The 14,129-nt window shown below is 42.9% G+C and overlaps 1 protein-coding gene across 16 annotated transcripts in view; it reads right to left on the bottom strand.

Annotated features, from left to right (window-relative positions):
• Positions 1 to 7,888: 7,888 nt before the first annotated feature.
• Positions 7,889 to 14,129, bottom strand: part of MAGI2 (membrane associated guanylate kinase, WW and PDZ domain containing 2) — a 747,917-nt gene continuing 741,676 nt past the window's right edge. For 12 of the 16 annotated variants that reach the window (XM_062632000.1, XM_062631986.1, XM_062631988.1 and 9 more), the window contains one exon: positions 7,889 to 10,923. In XM_062632000.1, coding sequence (XP_062487984.1) covers positions 10,124 to 10,923 — 800 coding nt within the window. In that variant the 3' untranslated portion in view covers positions 7,889 to 10,123. The remainder of the gene's footprint in view (positions 10,924 to 14,129) is intronic. The other 4 variants (XM_062631996.1, XM_062631998.1, XM_062631999.1 and 1 more) reach the window with 2 other exon arrangements.

Genomic DNA, 14,129 nt, shown 5'->3' with positions numbered 1-14,129 from the left:
TTGAGTTCTTATGACTGGGTGGTTTCTTCTGTGTCAGTTTTAGTCAGTATTTTCATGCCCTGATTCCTTTAGACATTGTAAAGTATCTGGTAGTTCCCTAAGGATACATACATACAAAGTAACTTACAGTATTTTTTTAATAAATTGTGTGATATTAGCTAATTATAAGAATTATATAACTATGTTGTTGTTTACTTAAAGGACAAAATCGTTTTCTCTTACAGTATTGTTTTTTATTATGCTGGTGAATCACTTTTCTACTGAAAGACCTTAGTAGAAAATATGATGTTTGCATTTTCTACTAACGCTTACTGCTGAGGCTCAAAATATCAGCACTAGGTTATACAGTTTATTTTCTCTTGCCTATAAATACTTCTGCATATGGAGTACAAGGCCTTTAGCAGGGCCATGCCAGTGTGCCATGCCCTGCATGCCAGCAGCACAGTCCCAAGCAGCCTGGCAGCAAGCCTGCTGTGGGCTGGAGCACCACTAATATCATGCATCTGAGTTGTCCTTCCCTAGCAGTGAGGTTACAAGGAAGAGTCAGCACCAGCAGCAGAGCTGCCTGGTTCTCTCTGCTTCGGATACATGTGTGTGCATGTGCACGTACGTGTGCGCAGTGTTCAGTGGCACAGAGCACTGTTAGCAGAAGCCTGCTTCATCTTCCCACACTTCCCCCTAAATCAGCTCCCACCATTTCTGTATCCTGTAGAAGCTGGCCGTTTTTTGACGCACAAAGGCTGGCTGTAACTGCAATGAAAGGGAGTAAGAGATGCCATCAAAATGAGAGGGTCAATTCATGCTTCAATTTCACATGCTACAACTGCCTATTTGCTTTTTCATCTATTACTTCAATAAAATCTTTTGTAAAAGAGATGTAACACTCACACTATGCTGGCCGAGGTTCCTGCACTTGGTAGCTTAATGTGAGAATAACCACTACTCTTGTATAGTGACAGTTCATACCACCCGACTTTGACTTGTGGGGCCCATTTATTCCATCTGAGCCTGTGATCTTTACATGGCTAGTCCTGGATCAGAGGTCCACAACCTCTCTTCTATGTTGTCCAGGTGTCGTGATTTAAGACCTGAATGGTGAAAATCAGCCTCTGATCCTCCATGGTAGGTTGCTCTGGCAAGCCTGCTCTTAGGTCAGTGGTGCAGAGCCATATGCTGCTGTGCATGTTATTTACTGTGTTCTCCTGGTGAGAGGACAATGTCTGAAATGAATGGGGAAATCAGGGGAGATTTGTCATGAAGTTGGTTCATCACTTACTCTCTTTGGACTTCAGCAGCTGCATAAGCAATGGGGATTGATGCAGAGCAGAGTGGGGACCTTCCTAAATAGAGAGGTCTGACAAAGAGTGGAGAGCTCTGGCAGCATCCAGACCCAATGCACTTGCACCTTGTCACCTCCAGTCCCATTGCTGGTCTTTGCAGGGATTTTGGAGTAGCTAATGAAGCTCAAGGATGCTAGTGTTCATAAGTGAGACTAAAATATGCATAATTTCTATGTAAATTGCAAAACACTTCAACAATCAGTCTTAAAAACACTATCAAACCTTCTCAATTTATTTCAAAGCCATTCAGTCTGGGAAAGAGCTGCTAATCAAAGAACATAATGGACCCATAAAACAGTGAAGTAGAGACCTACTTGTTAACCTCAAGGGACTGAAGGTGTGGAGGGAATCTGTTCAGGCTGCATTTGCATTTGTATGCCAGCATGCAAAATGTTCAATATAAAGAGAACAGAATGAGAGATGAAAGCGGAGAACTGGGCAGGGGCTGCTCAAAGAGTCTTCCTACAGGGAGGAAGGTTGCTGATCCCCCTGAAATGTTATATGAGCAGAGCCTGGGGTCAGGCTCTTTCAATTTTGTTAAGTGTGAAGCCTATCATGCACTGGGATGTGGAATCGGGGCAGAAGTATTTCTGAAGCTGCCCTCTCTTAGGAATAGTGTCTAGCTATAAATTAACATAGCTAATGAACAAGCAGCCAGGTTAAGGGGGCTGTGGACCCCAAAACAAGGTCTCAGGATAAACTGTTGTGGTTAGGAAAAGAGCTTTTTCTCCTAGTTTGGGGCTTGTGCTGCCAGGTGCTAGTTGCTGGGAGGTGATGCCGTGTAGGATTTAGGTTGTATGCCCAGGGATGCAGGCTGTTTGTGTAGCCCTGTGAGTTGTGCCTCCTCTCAGCTGGATGCCACGCAGGACTGCTCTCTGTACTCCTGGGTGCAGAGGGGATTCTGCAGTGCTGGTGTGCAAGTTGGATGGGAAGATTCTTCCAAAACCCTTCGTGACTTGCAGAAGCCATCACAGCACGGTGGCACTCAGGGTATGTCTCTACCAACAACCACCCCAAAAAGCCATGCAGTGCTAGGAATACAGGAGACAGGAGCTGTTCAGGAGGAGTCACATGCTGACATTCATCTTTCCTGGGGTATACAGCTTAATCAATCGATATTGTTTGTGATGTTCCAGGTTTGAGAGATACTCTGGAATATTCTGCACTAACACGTTACAGTGCTCCGTATTGACTGCTGGGCTTATGTTTTAGAAACTTCTGGAGCGAATGAAGTGCTGTCGTGGTTTAAGTGCAGCCGGCAACTCAGAACCACACAGCCACTTGCTCGCTCCTTCCCTTCCTCCCCCTGCTCCTGGAGGGATGGGGAGGAGAATCAAAAGAATGTAACTCACATGGGTTGAGATAAGAGCAGTCCAGTAACTAAGGTATAACACAAACCACTGCTGCTAGCACCAATAATAATAATGATAAAGGAAATAACAAGGGAAGAGAATACAACCGCTCACCACCTGCTGACTGATACTCAGCCCAACCTGAGCAGTGATCTAGCCCTGCTGGGTAACCCGTTTATGTACCGGGCATCACGTGCTGTGGTATGGAATACCTCTTTGGTTAGTTTGGGTCAGGTGTCCTGTCTCTGCTTCCTCCTGGCTTCCCCTCCTCCCTGGCAGAGCGTGGGACTCACAAAGGCCTTGGTCAGAGTAAACATTACTGAGCAGCCACTAAAAACATCGGTGTTATCAGCGCTGTTCCCAGCCTGAAAGTCAAAATCCCAGTGCTGCGCCACCTACTAAGAAGGAGAAAAATGACTGCTACTGCTGAACCCAGGACAAGCGCTAATTGGAATAGGTGTTTGTATGTGGCGAGCTTTGTGGACTACTCAGAGAAAGGTCTGATTATCTTCCTGAATTAAATAGGTACCTAAATGTAGCTCTTCGTACTTGCTGGTTTAGAGACAGAGTGAACAATTTTCTGGTTTATGACTGCGATTCTTTAAGTACTTTAGATAAAGCTCTTAGCATAGATTTTAATCACAAACACCAATATTCGTTAATTTCATACATATGTATGAATAGAAACTTCCGAGCCATGGTGATGGCTGCAGGGTGTTTGGGGCTGGTTTGGTTGCCTATTCTTTTTCACTGCTTTTGAGCAAAGGACAATCCAGGAAGAAAAAACATTTTTTTTTTTTCTGTAGAGCATTAGAAAAGCAGTGTAAAAATTCAGGTGGCTTCACTGACAGCAATGGCCCTAATTTACTGGGAGGGGAAGGGTAGAAGGATGCCAGTGGCCTGCTCTCACTCCTACTGGATCTCCTGCGGTTGCTCAGAACCTTTCTTCCAACTTCTCTAAGTTGGAAGGGCTCTTGCCATGGGTCAGGGTTTGGCTTTCATGTTTTAGTTACTCCCCCTTGCTCCCACATCTACAGCATCTCTGGGAGGGCAACAGGGCTGTCCCTTGGTGGTACCAGCAATCCTGGGGCACACAGGTAAAGAGAAGCATCACAGGGGTTGGATTCTCAATCTTCCTACATTGCAGAGAAATAATTTCTGCTGCTGGCTTGTCACTGCAGTGCCAGCACACTGCTAAGGCTGCTGCAGCCTCTGGAGCACCCAGGGGATTACTGTTTGGAAGAGCCTGTCAGCACCCTGGAGCTGTCCCTTGGGGACAGAGGGCATGGTGCTCTCCTCTCCTCTGGTGCCATCCTCTCCTTGTGTTTATCCAGGCCTTTTGCTTAAATAAATCACATTTTTTAAAAGTGTAATCACTAAAACCCCTTCCTCTCTGTCCCTCCAGCTTGCAGTGCTCTCTCATGTTCCATAGGCCATCTTCCTTTCATTTTTAAGCTTGTAGGAGAAAACAGAGCAGGCTGGCAAGAGTTCCATAGCAGAAAGCCCTGTCACTCTTTTTCCCCATACCATTTCTTGCTTATTGTTTCAGTTTAAATATCTTCTATTTTTAAAATACAGCAGTTCATCTGTGGAAGAACAATATCTTTATGGGTCATTCTGCATCCTTATATGTTTTAACTCTCTGAGAGGAGCAGCCATGCATCTCTGACACGGGTGTTTGGGAAGCTCCTGAGCAGGATTGGAAGGGGGTGCTCCAGGTCCCTGTGTGTGCACGAGTGGGAGTGGGTATTTGTGCACTGGTGTTCCCCCAGCTGTTTAAAAGAGATATATTTATACCTTGTAAGCAAAACTCTGCTTATCGATTAATTGAACTGGCAGGGTGACTTACTGCCATAGAGGCACTAAAGGCAGAAGAGGACAAACCATCATTTTTCGATTGACTATAATTCAGTGCTACTGCTTATGTTACTGTGTCTTGACAATGTATTTTAAAGAAATTGCTCTGAGCTGAGGTGCCAGCTATGGAGATGAATGTGCAATCATGTCATTGCTCTTAGAAATACTGAGTAAAATAATCTGGGACCCTGAAGGCTGAACCGAGTGTGCCTGTGCTGGCTCCAGGAGGGTGATGGTCTGTGCAGAGATTATGGGTACTTATTCAAATGGTGGGGAGAAGCTGTTGCACCAAGGGAGAGGCTGGTCTTGCATGCTACGTGGGAGACCTTTGGGCTGTCCAGCAAGGGACTCGGGGTATCAGTGAAGTTTGAGTCATGGCCCCTCTTGGGGCTGTTCCTATCCAGAAAGTGCATTGGATTTTTGTTTGTGAGTAATGGCTAATTAAAAAGGCTCACACTTTCAATTGCAGCTGTGAAGGTAAAGATGATGTTTGGCTCTGACATGATAGATGAAGAAACCGCCTTGAGAGTCCTTGAGTCTAATAGAGATGATGGTGGGAGCCGTGCATAACACAGCCATGGGAATTCTCTTCAAGTCCCCTATTAGTCATGAGAGTAGGCAGCCTGCCTTGCCTCTGCAGCCTTTTAAGCAACAATTACAGCAAATATCCTAGGTGTCAAGGGGACAACAGAGGGAAAGGACTCTTTTGGAGACTTACAGAAGTGCACTGTGAAGTAAATCCCTAATGAGATCAGTCATCCCTGGGCAAGTCCAAAGCCTTCTCTAACTTTGAGCTCCATGGTGCTGTACCAAGAAACTTTTCCCCTTCACACCAAAGCTTCCCTCCAAGCAAGGAGAAACATGGAGAGTGACATCCTCATTAGCTGATGTGTGCTTTTCTACTTATGCTTCTGCAGTTCTGGCCCTGGGTTTCTGCTGCAGCAGCGGTATACAGAAAGAGTGTAGTAGCTAAGACAGAAATGTGCCTGCAGCTGTGCCTGTCCTTGCCTTTGTGAAATGAATTTAGAGACTTCCAGTAGAGATCATAGCATGTTGCAGCCACAAACCCTGGCCTGAATGTTTGGATCATTATCAGTACAGACATTCAGCTCTAATGGATTGAGGAAAAGACATTATTTGTACTTACAAAGGGCTGCATGTGGAGTTAGAATGTCTAATCAGCCATCACTGCTGGTTTCGGAAGGCCGAGCAGGTGATTTGGGTTGGGTTTCAGTACAAAGTGTTTGGTATGTATATGTTTATATGTATGTTAATGACTTGTCCACTGTGAGTAACTGGCACTGTGAGACACCTCAGTAGAGGTGTCAAAAGTGGAGCTGCTGAGACATGTAAGGTAGAGGTTGAGAGTAGCAAATGATGCCAGCTGGTGAGAGAGAGGCAGAAGGAAAGAATTAAAAAGAGGAAGACAAAGTTCTGAGCTACACAGAAGGGAAAAATGGAGAATGAAAGATTTAATCCACTGCAAAACTGCAGCACTTATCTCAGAGGTAGGCTTAAGAACAAGAGTAGTGGGAAGCTGTGAAGGAAGAGAAGAGATTCAGGATAGACCTGGAGGTGCTGAGGGCACATGGGATGTAGAGGAGGCCAAGCATGAGATGTTCGTATTCAGCAGAGATGGCGAAAATCATACTGAAGCTGATCTTTGATGGAGAAATTCTTGGCAATGATGCTGAACATTCAGATGGGAGATGAAAAATACCAGGGAGGAAATGGGGCTGTGCTTGAACTTCTGCATCAGTTCCTAACAGACAGCTATTCACAGTGGTGCTGAATTGTTGTCTGTCTTACCACTGAGGCCATGGAATAGGTAGATACACAGGCTACAAATGTCCCTCCTGTTCTAGGGAGGGTAGTGTAATGAAACCAGCACAGCCCATGCTCCGTTGTACCTAGATGAGGAGCGCTGTCAGCCCAGCAGCTTTCTGGAAGAAAAGATGGCACCTTTGGCAAAAAACCCTTGTGGGAGTTGTTGAATTTTCCATTGCTTTTGTATTACTAAACTTGTTTGAAGCTCTTCCAGGCCCTGTAGTTTGTATGGAATTCCTAAAGCTGCCAAGCAGAAATACCTGGAGTGATGCTGAGCCCCAGAGACAACATTTGCCATTAATTAGAAAAGGGCTGCACATCTACCTGCCTACAAGGTTTAACCAAAACTCCTCCCAGGTGTGGATTGCTGATCACATGCAGGCAAGCTTACGTACACCAATGCACTGGAGTTTGGAGTAGAGAATATGCATCAAAATAAGCATCCAGTTTCCATGTTATTGCATAGGTATGAAAAGGTAGGTAAAAAGGTGTCACAGGAATGACAATGCACTGCAAATGCTGCACTACTATGTCTAAAAGAGAAAGAACATGTTATTAACAGAATGGGTGAGGCTATACTGCTTTGGCATGCTTCCCTGTGATACCTTTGAGATATCCATACTCAGATTTCCAGCCATGAAAATCATGGCTATTTAAAGAGGAGCAAATATTTTGGAGTATTAAAGACGCTTCAAATTTGTGGTGTGCTTATTGTAACGAAAAATGATGTTATTAGTTCAGCTGGTTGAAGTTTTTATGTGGAACATTGATGTTTTCAAAAATGAGGCTCTGCGGAAACTGACTCAGGGTGTATGAAGGCAAATTATTATTTTTTGAAGAAAATGATATTTTAAGGAAAAAAGGATATAGCTGTTTTAAAAAAGGTCATATTTGTGTGAAAAATATTGCCAGTTTTCCAGCCAGCACATCTTACAGTGCCTCCAGTCTGTAAACTGGTGATTTATTTTGCCTAACTGAAGGTAAGGAGCATTTTTCTGTTCTTGTTTCTGTAAAATAAACTGGAAATCAGATTATGCCCCCTTCACTCAGTTTGAAAACAAACCTTTCTAGGGCTACTTAGAGGTGCCAGATTCCTTTTGTATATGTGGTATATGCTCCGAGATATATATATATGGTATATGCCATATGGTATATGAGAGACATATATATAGTATATGTCTCTCAGTGCAGGGAGTCTGGCGACCCTGGTCCTATGTCTCCTTAGACTAGGAGGAGAGTAAGAATTCAGGCTTCTCCACCAAGGGAGAGGTTTCTCTGCGTGTAGCCTCATAGAGCTTAACTTGCCTATATGGAATTTATTTGGTCACGTACGTATATGTTCATAAATTGTACCCCTCTTTGGAGTCAGAAATCAAAATGGAGCCTTCTTTTTTTATAATGCATTAGTTAATTAACTCTACTCATATGCATGTAAATGGTTGTTTCTCATGTAACGCTGAAGCTTGTTACTCAAAATTAACACAGTCTATGTAAAATTGAAAAAAAAAAGACGACTTTTGGATATATATTTTATTTGACAGTGGTTTAGAATATCATACAGTAAACAAGATTTCTGTAAAAGTTAATTTATCCATAGTGGTGCGTTTCATAAAAATAGTTGCTCACTTACAGCCTTTCTGTGACTATTAATACATGGAATTATATTTATAGAGATAGAGCTGTACAGGGTAAATTCACAGCTAACACTACACAGAAATATTATTTGGAATGGGGTTTAGATGATGTGCTGTCTTCACAGGTTATCGATTACAGCCGCATAAAGCAATTACTGCACAAGGAGTAGCTGTGAACTGTGCAAATTAGAGTTTATGCAAGCATAATCTCAATTGTTTTTCAGATTTTATTGTTTGCTTTCTTTATACATAAAAATAAGATACTGGGATGTGCATCTACACTACAGAAGCATTGTCCAAAATCAGATTCAATAAATTAATGGCAAATTATATTGGATTGTAGTTCAGGGGATAAGGATGTTTTTTTCCTCCATTAAATAAGAGTTTTATAAACAGCTACATGGACTTGTGCTTTTTTAGAAATCATATTTTAAATGGAGTTTTCTTTCTAAAGGAAAAACTTTTTTGAAAGCTGCAAAATCCTTGACTTGAGGCTTTTCAAATAATTGGACAGGAAGAAACATGCCTATAAATTTCTCAGTCCAGTGCAATGTTTGAGACATAGAGTAATGTGCTAATTTCTTGGAACAAAGCCAATCTCAGTCTAATTTTTCAGCAGAGCATGTGAGGAACTAAGATTGCTAGAGAACAGTAACTTTTAAATACAAATTTTTGACAGTACTTTCTTCATGACTTTTTTCTCTTATTTTTTAATTACCAATGTATTATTGCCCAGGATTTTGTTTCAATTTTGACAGACAAATAAGCATATGCACACTTACACAGACATGCACGCATCTTTTTGAAACAAGATAATGACTGTTTGACTGAACTCGGAGTTATTTCCTGTGAAGGCAGACTGGAATGTTTACCTGGCACTTAAGGCTTGAAATTCAAAACAGACAAGCGAGAAAGTTAAAAACAAAAGACCAAAAAAAACCCAACCCAGAACAAAACAAACAAAAAAAAATGGAGGTAGGGAAGAAATGGTAACATGGAAACTATTTTGAAAATGGAAATATATTGAATTTACTGAACGAGGACACCGACAACTGTATTTCAGAAACCAGCCTAATTATTGTTAACGTGTGCCTGAAGGGCACCTGCTCTGCCAAACTGAGGGGATGGAAGATGAGAGTGTCCTAACTAAATGCAGATGGGTATGAAACATAGCACTGTTGATAAGTGAAACGATCATCTTCTGCAGGAAGGAAAGGCCTTTCCTTAAGGAAACTGCAGCTTTTTCTCTGTAGCACTCTTCCTTTCATTGCAAGGGCCTTGCAGATGTCTGGGTTTTGAGCCTGACCAATTGGTTTGTCTGCTACTTTGCAGGACTTGGGGAACCTGTAATAAACCACTTTTGAGAGTAATTTGCAAACACAACGCCACCCTAACTCCTTTCCAATGTACAGAAACATGGTTTGTTCACAAAAATGGCAGTAGAAATGGTATCACAGAAACTAATCCACTGGATTCCCCACTCCTCCCGTAGCGCCCAGTGAACTATGCTACAGGGTACCACGTGGACTATCCCAAAGTGTTAACAGTGGAGAGGTGTCATGGGTGTACAGTTCTGAATGATGCTTTAAAGAAACCCTTTAGCCCCTGTCTAGATATGTCGAGAACAATTTATTTACAACATTTTAGCTCCATGAAAAGATCCTCTCTCTGTTTCAGCTTGCTCCGTGCAGTTTTATTTAAGGCGATGTTCCAGTTTGTGATTGCTCTAACTTGTTCCAGTTTCTTGATATAAAGTTTGAATGAAATCCAAGTCCTTCATGCAGTGGGAAAAAAAATGCTAAAGCTACACTGCACTATCCTTCTCTGATGTACTGTCCTTCATATTGTTTTGGTTTCTTCCATAGCTGCCTAAGTCCCTAAAATGGAACTGGGACTTTAGGGTCGATTTTAAATCTCCGTGTTGACTATATGCTTTTGAACTTATTAGATACTGTGCACATTGTCATGGAATTACACACTAATGTTTTCATTCCTCAATGCTTTGTGTATATGTGTGATAGTTAAAATAAATTAAAACAAACCAATGTGAGACAAAAACTAAGAAGAATGTTCTGCGTCAGTTTGAGACAGTTAGAGGGCAACAGTCCCTTGCTTATCTGCTCATGGCAGAAGTACCAGACTTCAGGACGCTAGGTAGCTTATCTGAGCCAGGGATTTTCCATGGCCCTGGGGAGACCGTTGCCTTTCGAACTGTGGTGTTGGTGCTGCGAGTGCTAATGGAGTGGAGATGTCCCTTCCTGGGGAACTCGCTGGGTTTCCCATCAGGGTCCCTCTGGCTGTGGTCCATATCACTTCCAGGCGAGCTGCAGCGGTTGCTACTGTACGTCTTGGTAGCACCCGTATCAAGCTTGACATGGTCGGGTGCTGCAGCTGGTTTCTTCTCACTGATATTTGCAGATTTGTGGTCTTCTTTTTTGCTAAGAGATCCTCCTCTCTTGCTTTCCAGCTTCCTCAGCCTCCCAAACTGTTCATCACTGGTTCCAGCACACACGTGCTCTCTTGTGCCAGCCTCGATCATAATGCTGTGTCCCACCACTTTGCTTTCTGAGGTGGGCCTGCCACCATCAGTGGTCTTATTTTTGCCTTCTGAATATCCTTTCCAAGAAGCCTCTTCATGCTTTGACCTGTCTACCTTTTTAGGACTTGCTGACCTTTCTCTTTGTTCTCCTAACCTTTTCTTTTTGTGACCGTTCACCGAAAGCTCCTTTGGTTTCCTTACATCTTGTTCCCTCTTGATATCCCATGTTGGCTCTGGGCTTATCTGGTGAGAAGGGTCAGAGGGTGGGGCTATGTGTGATGAAGATAATGGTGAGATAATGTCATCGAGGGAAAGAGCTACTTCCGGCAGACCTGGGGAGGTGGCAGAGGGAGCACTCCAGGAGTTTGGTTCGTCTGTTGTTAACAACAAAGAGAAGGGAGTTAAGGGCATATTCAGCAGCACAGAGTGTATATTGTATTCAGAGTAACATCAACACTCAAGTCACATACCAGACTTAAACTCCTCTGCTTTAGGTGAGGTGAAACTCCCAGTAAATGAGGAGAAAACCAAAAATGAAGTCCCTCCCCCCTGCCCTAAAATGTTCAGGAGAAGCAAGAACCACAGGGTTCTTACTGCAAACCCTGGTCTTTCTTTCTTACAGATTCTGCTTTCCTCTGCCCACGTTAAATTATTCTTAAAATAACACAGGCACGTGCTCATGAAATCAAATTGCCCCTTTTGTAGCTGTATAATGGATTTCTTAGCTGGGCAATATCAGTGCTGTCTCTGAGGACAAATGAGAAGGACGTTTTGCCATCTATTAAACATGTCCCTACAAGCATATAATAATTGACAAGAATTTGTGGCTCAGATAAGGTCATCATTGAATTCTGTCTCATATTTTTTCTAAACAGATATAATATCGCAGTGTTTATGGCCACACAATTCTTGCAGGGTACTTACAAAGCTCTGCCTTTATATCACAGCAGCAGCCGCTGAGTCTTTTGGCTGTGCATTTTGAATTTCTCTTGGTTACTTAGCCTCAACACAATATGGTTGGATTGTGTAGATCCTGTTTAATTTAACTAAATAGACATCTCCTTTGCTGAATCATGATGATTTTCCTAACCCATTGGTACAAAACCAGAATATTCTGAGATACCTTTCTCTTGCACACATGATTCTCATTTCTTTTGATTAACGTCCCGGCAGACAGCAAGTCCATCATGAATAATGACAGTACAACTGTTCTTACCGTCTACATAGAAGTTAGAGAAATCATTGAACTTGGCTAATGTCATTCCCTATTTAGCACCATTGCCTGGCTCTGAACAGTATGAGCAATAATCTGTCAGAGATGAAGGACTAGCTCAGGAATCCATGGAGACCAGGTGGGGCTCATGACAAGAGCTGTATATTTCACAGGGGAGAAAATGTACCCTTCAAGCTGAAAAACAAGCATGGACTTCTGTAGCTCAGGACTAGTATCCCTCAGTGATATCAACTGTCCATTAAAAGATGCATTTCTTTTTCTCAGTGCTACGGCTGCTTTCGAATTATCATGAAGATGCACATCATCCTGAAAAATGGAATGGGCTTTACTGCCCAGCCTGGGATCTGCAGCTTGCTTGACTGAGATGGCACTTTTAAGTTAATAGCTTGATTGAGTGATTGCTGTCTTGCAGACAAAAATAGGAGAGACAATAGTGAGGTGGGTGACGTAAAGGCGGGGAGCAGCACGGTTTGCTGAAGAGCTATTTATTTTCCCAGATGGTGTTTGTCATATGCTTTTGCATAATGAGCATATGTGTGGAGAGGATTAGCATTTGAGAGGGGTAGAAAGTACAAGTTCTGTGTAAGACAAATAAACTTTGAGCTGGGAATCTAAATGGGCTGAGGGTCTCAACTGAGTTTTTTAAAAAAAATCACACTTTCTTACCCTCCAGTTAAGGCTGAGTAATGTACCATCTGCTCCCTGCTTGGCACTCGAGCAAGGAAAGATAAAAGGAAGGCTCATGCAAGTACAGCGATCAGCTCTTAGGAGCTTGCCTACAAAAAGCATCGACTTTGATGGGCTTGTTCTTTGCTTCTGCTCTTCAGCACCACCCCTTTGGCACAAGACCGCAGGCTGTGCCTGATAGGGGAGGCGCAGATCAACACCAGCTCTTTCAGATCTGAAATCCAGGGTATCCCACTTTGGTCAATATGTGTATCAGGGACCACGCATTGGGTCCAAGTCACTTTGCCTGGTTCTCTAAAACTATCCCGGGACTCCACCAAGCAGCATGCACCTGTGCACTTCAGTGGGGTACCTGAGCTAGCACTAAACAACCAATCTCGGGTCTTAGGAAATAAAATTTGTTCTTTTTATGGCATTGTCATGTCACCCCAGGGCGGAGGCGGTGTTGAGCATTGGCCTGACCAACATATCTGACTCAACTACAGTCTTATTTCTCAGTTGTCCATGAGATGGTATTTTTCACTGAATGGCAGTGAAGAGCAGACAGCAACTACCAGATCTTGTGCAAGGCTCTGGGAGCATCTGAAGGTACAGAAACAGCTTGTTACTTTGGGAAGTATGAGCTGCACACCAGAAACCAGCAAGATAACTTCAGGTAACAAGATTGCCTCTGCGCAAAATGTGCCACTGTGCTCGGGTGAGCTGATTCTTGTCCAGCAAGACAAGCCACCATTCAAAACCAGGGTGGCAAACACCTCTTGCAGCTCCTCCAAGGCATGAAGGGCAATATTGTACCAGGTATTTGTGGGACCCTCGGGGAGGAGACCTGGGTGTGAGTGGCCTGCTTTTTTAGTTCCTAGAAACAAGAGAACTGATTTATTAATGGATTGTCCCCCTGCACAATTTTAAGTTTTATTCCCTTTCTGTTTTCAGAGGCAAACCCAGTGAACATTGCAGTGAGAAATTGTAGTGGGTTAAAACCTACTTCAGTAAAAGTGAATCAATGTTACATGCAATGACATATAAATATAGTTATTTATAAATTAGGACATGTGATATTATATGCAGTACTGGATTTCTTCCTCTGCCCCAGAAAACATGAAGAAAAAGGTGACTTGGCCAACTAAGCATGAGGAATTGTAGCCACAGGATAAAGGGAGCCCCAGATGGGCCACAGGGAGCATTCTATGTAAAATACACTGCCTGGCCTTGCTGGGAAGGCACCCATATGGGCTGTATTTCCAGTGGCTGGGAGGAAAAGCTGCCATGAAATGAAGCTATCATTTCATATATTCTGTGACAGTACAGTACCTGCAAGTAAGAACTTGACAAAAGGACTTTCTATAATGTTTAAGTACCATCAATCTGAGACAGCCAAAACCCAGCTTAATCTGCTTTTTCTTTCAAATGAAATAAAATTGTGTAGAACTTCATCCTCAGCCTTGGTAGATGTTAATGATGTCAACAAGTCATTGTTGCAATATGTCACTGGCTAGTGAAGAGAATACTGACGTGAGGGTATGGCAGCTGACTTTCCTCCAATGTTTGAACATTATGGGAAAATATAAAAATTACTAGAGTAGAGCAAAGTGCATTAATGTAAGTAATTTGTTGCTCAAAAGAAAAACCTTTTAAAGAGCCGTGTTCAAGCCATCAGGG

This window comes from Pezoporus occidentalis, unplaced genomic scaffold, assembly GCF_034315485.1.
Source record: "Pezoporus occidentalis ecotype Australia unplaced genomic scaffold, CSIRO_AGI_Poc_V1 ctg38, whole genome shotgun sequence".
NCBI lineage: Eukaryota > Metazoa > Chordata > Aves > Psittaciformes > Psittacidae > Pezoporus > Pezoporus occidentalis.
This window is presented reverse-complemented; position numbering and strand designations above follow the sequence as displayed.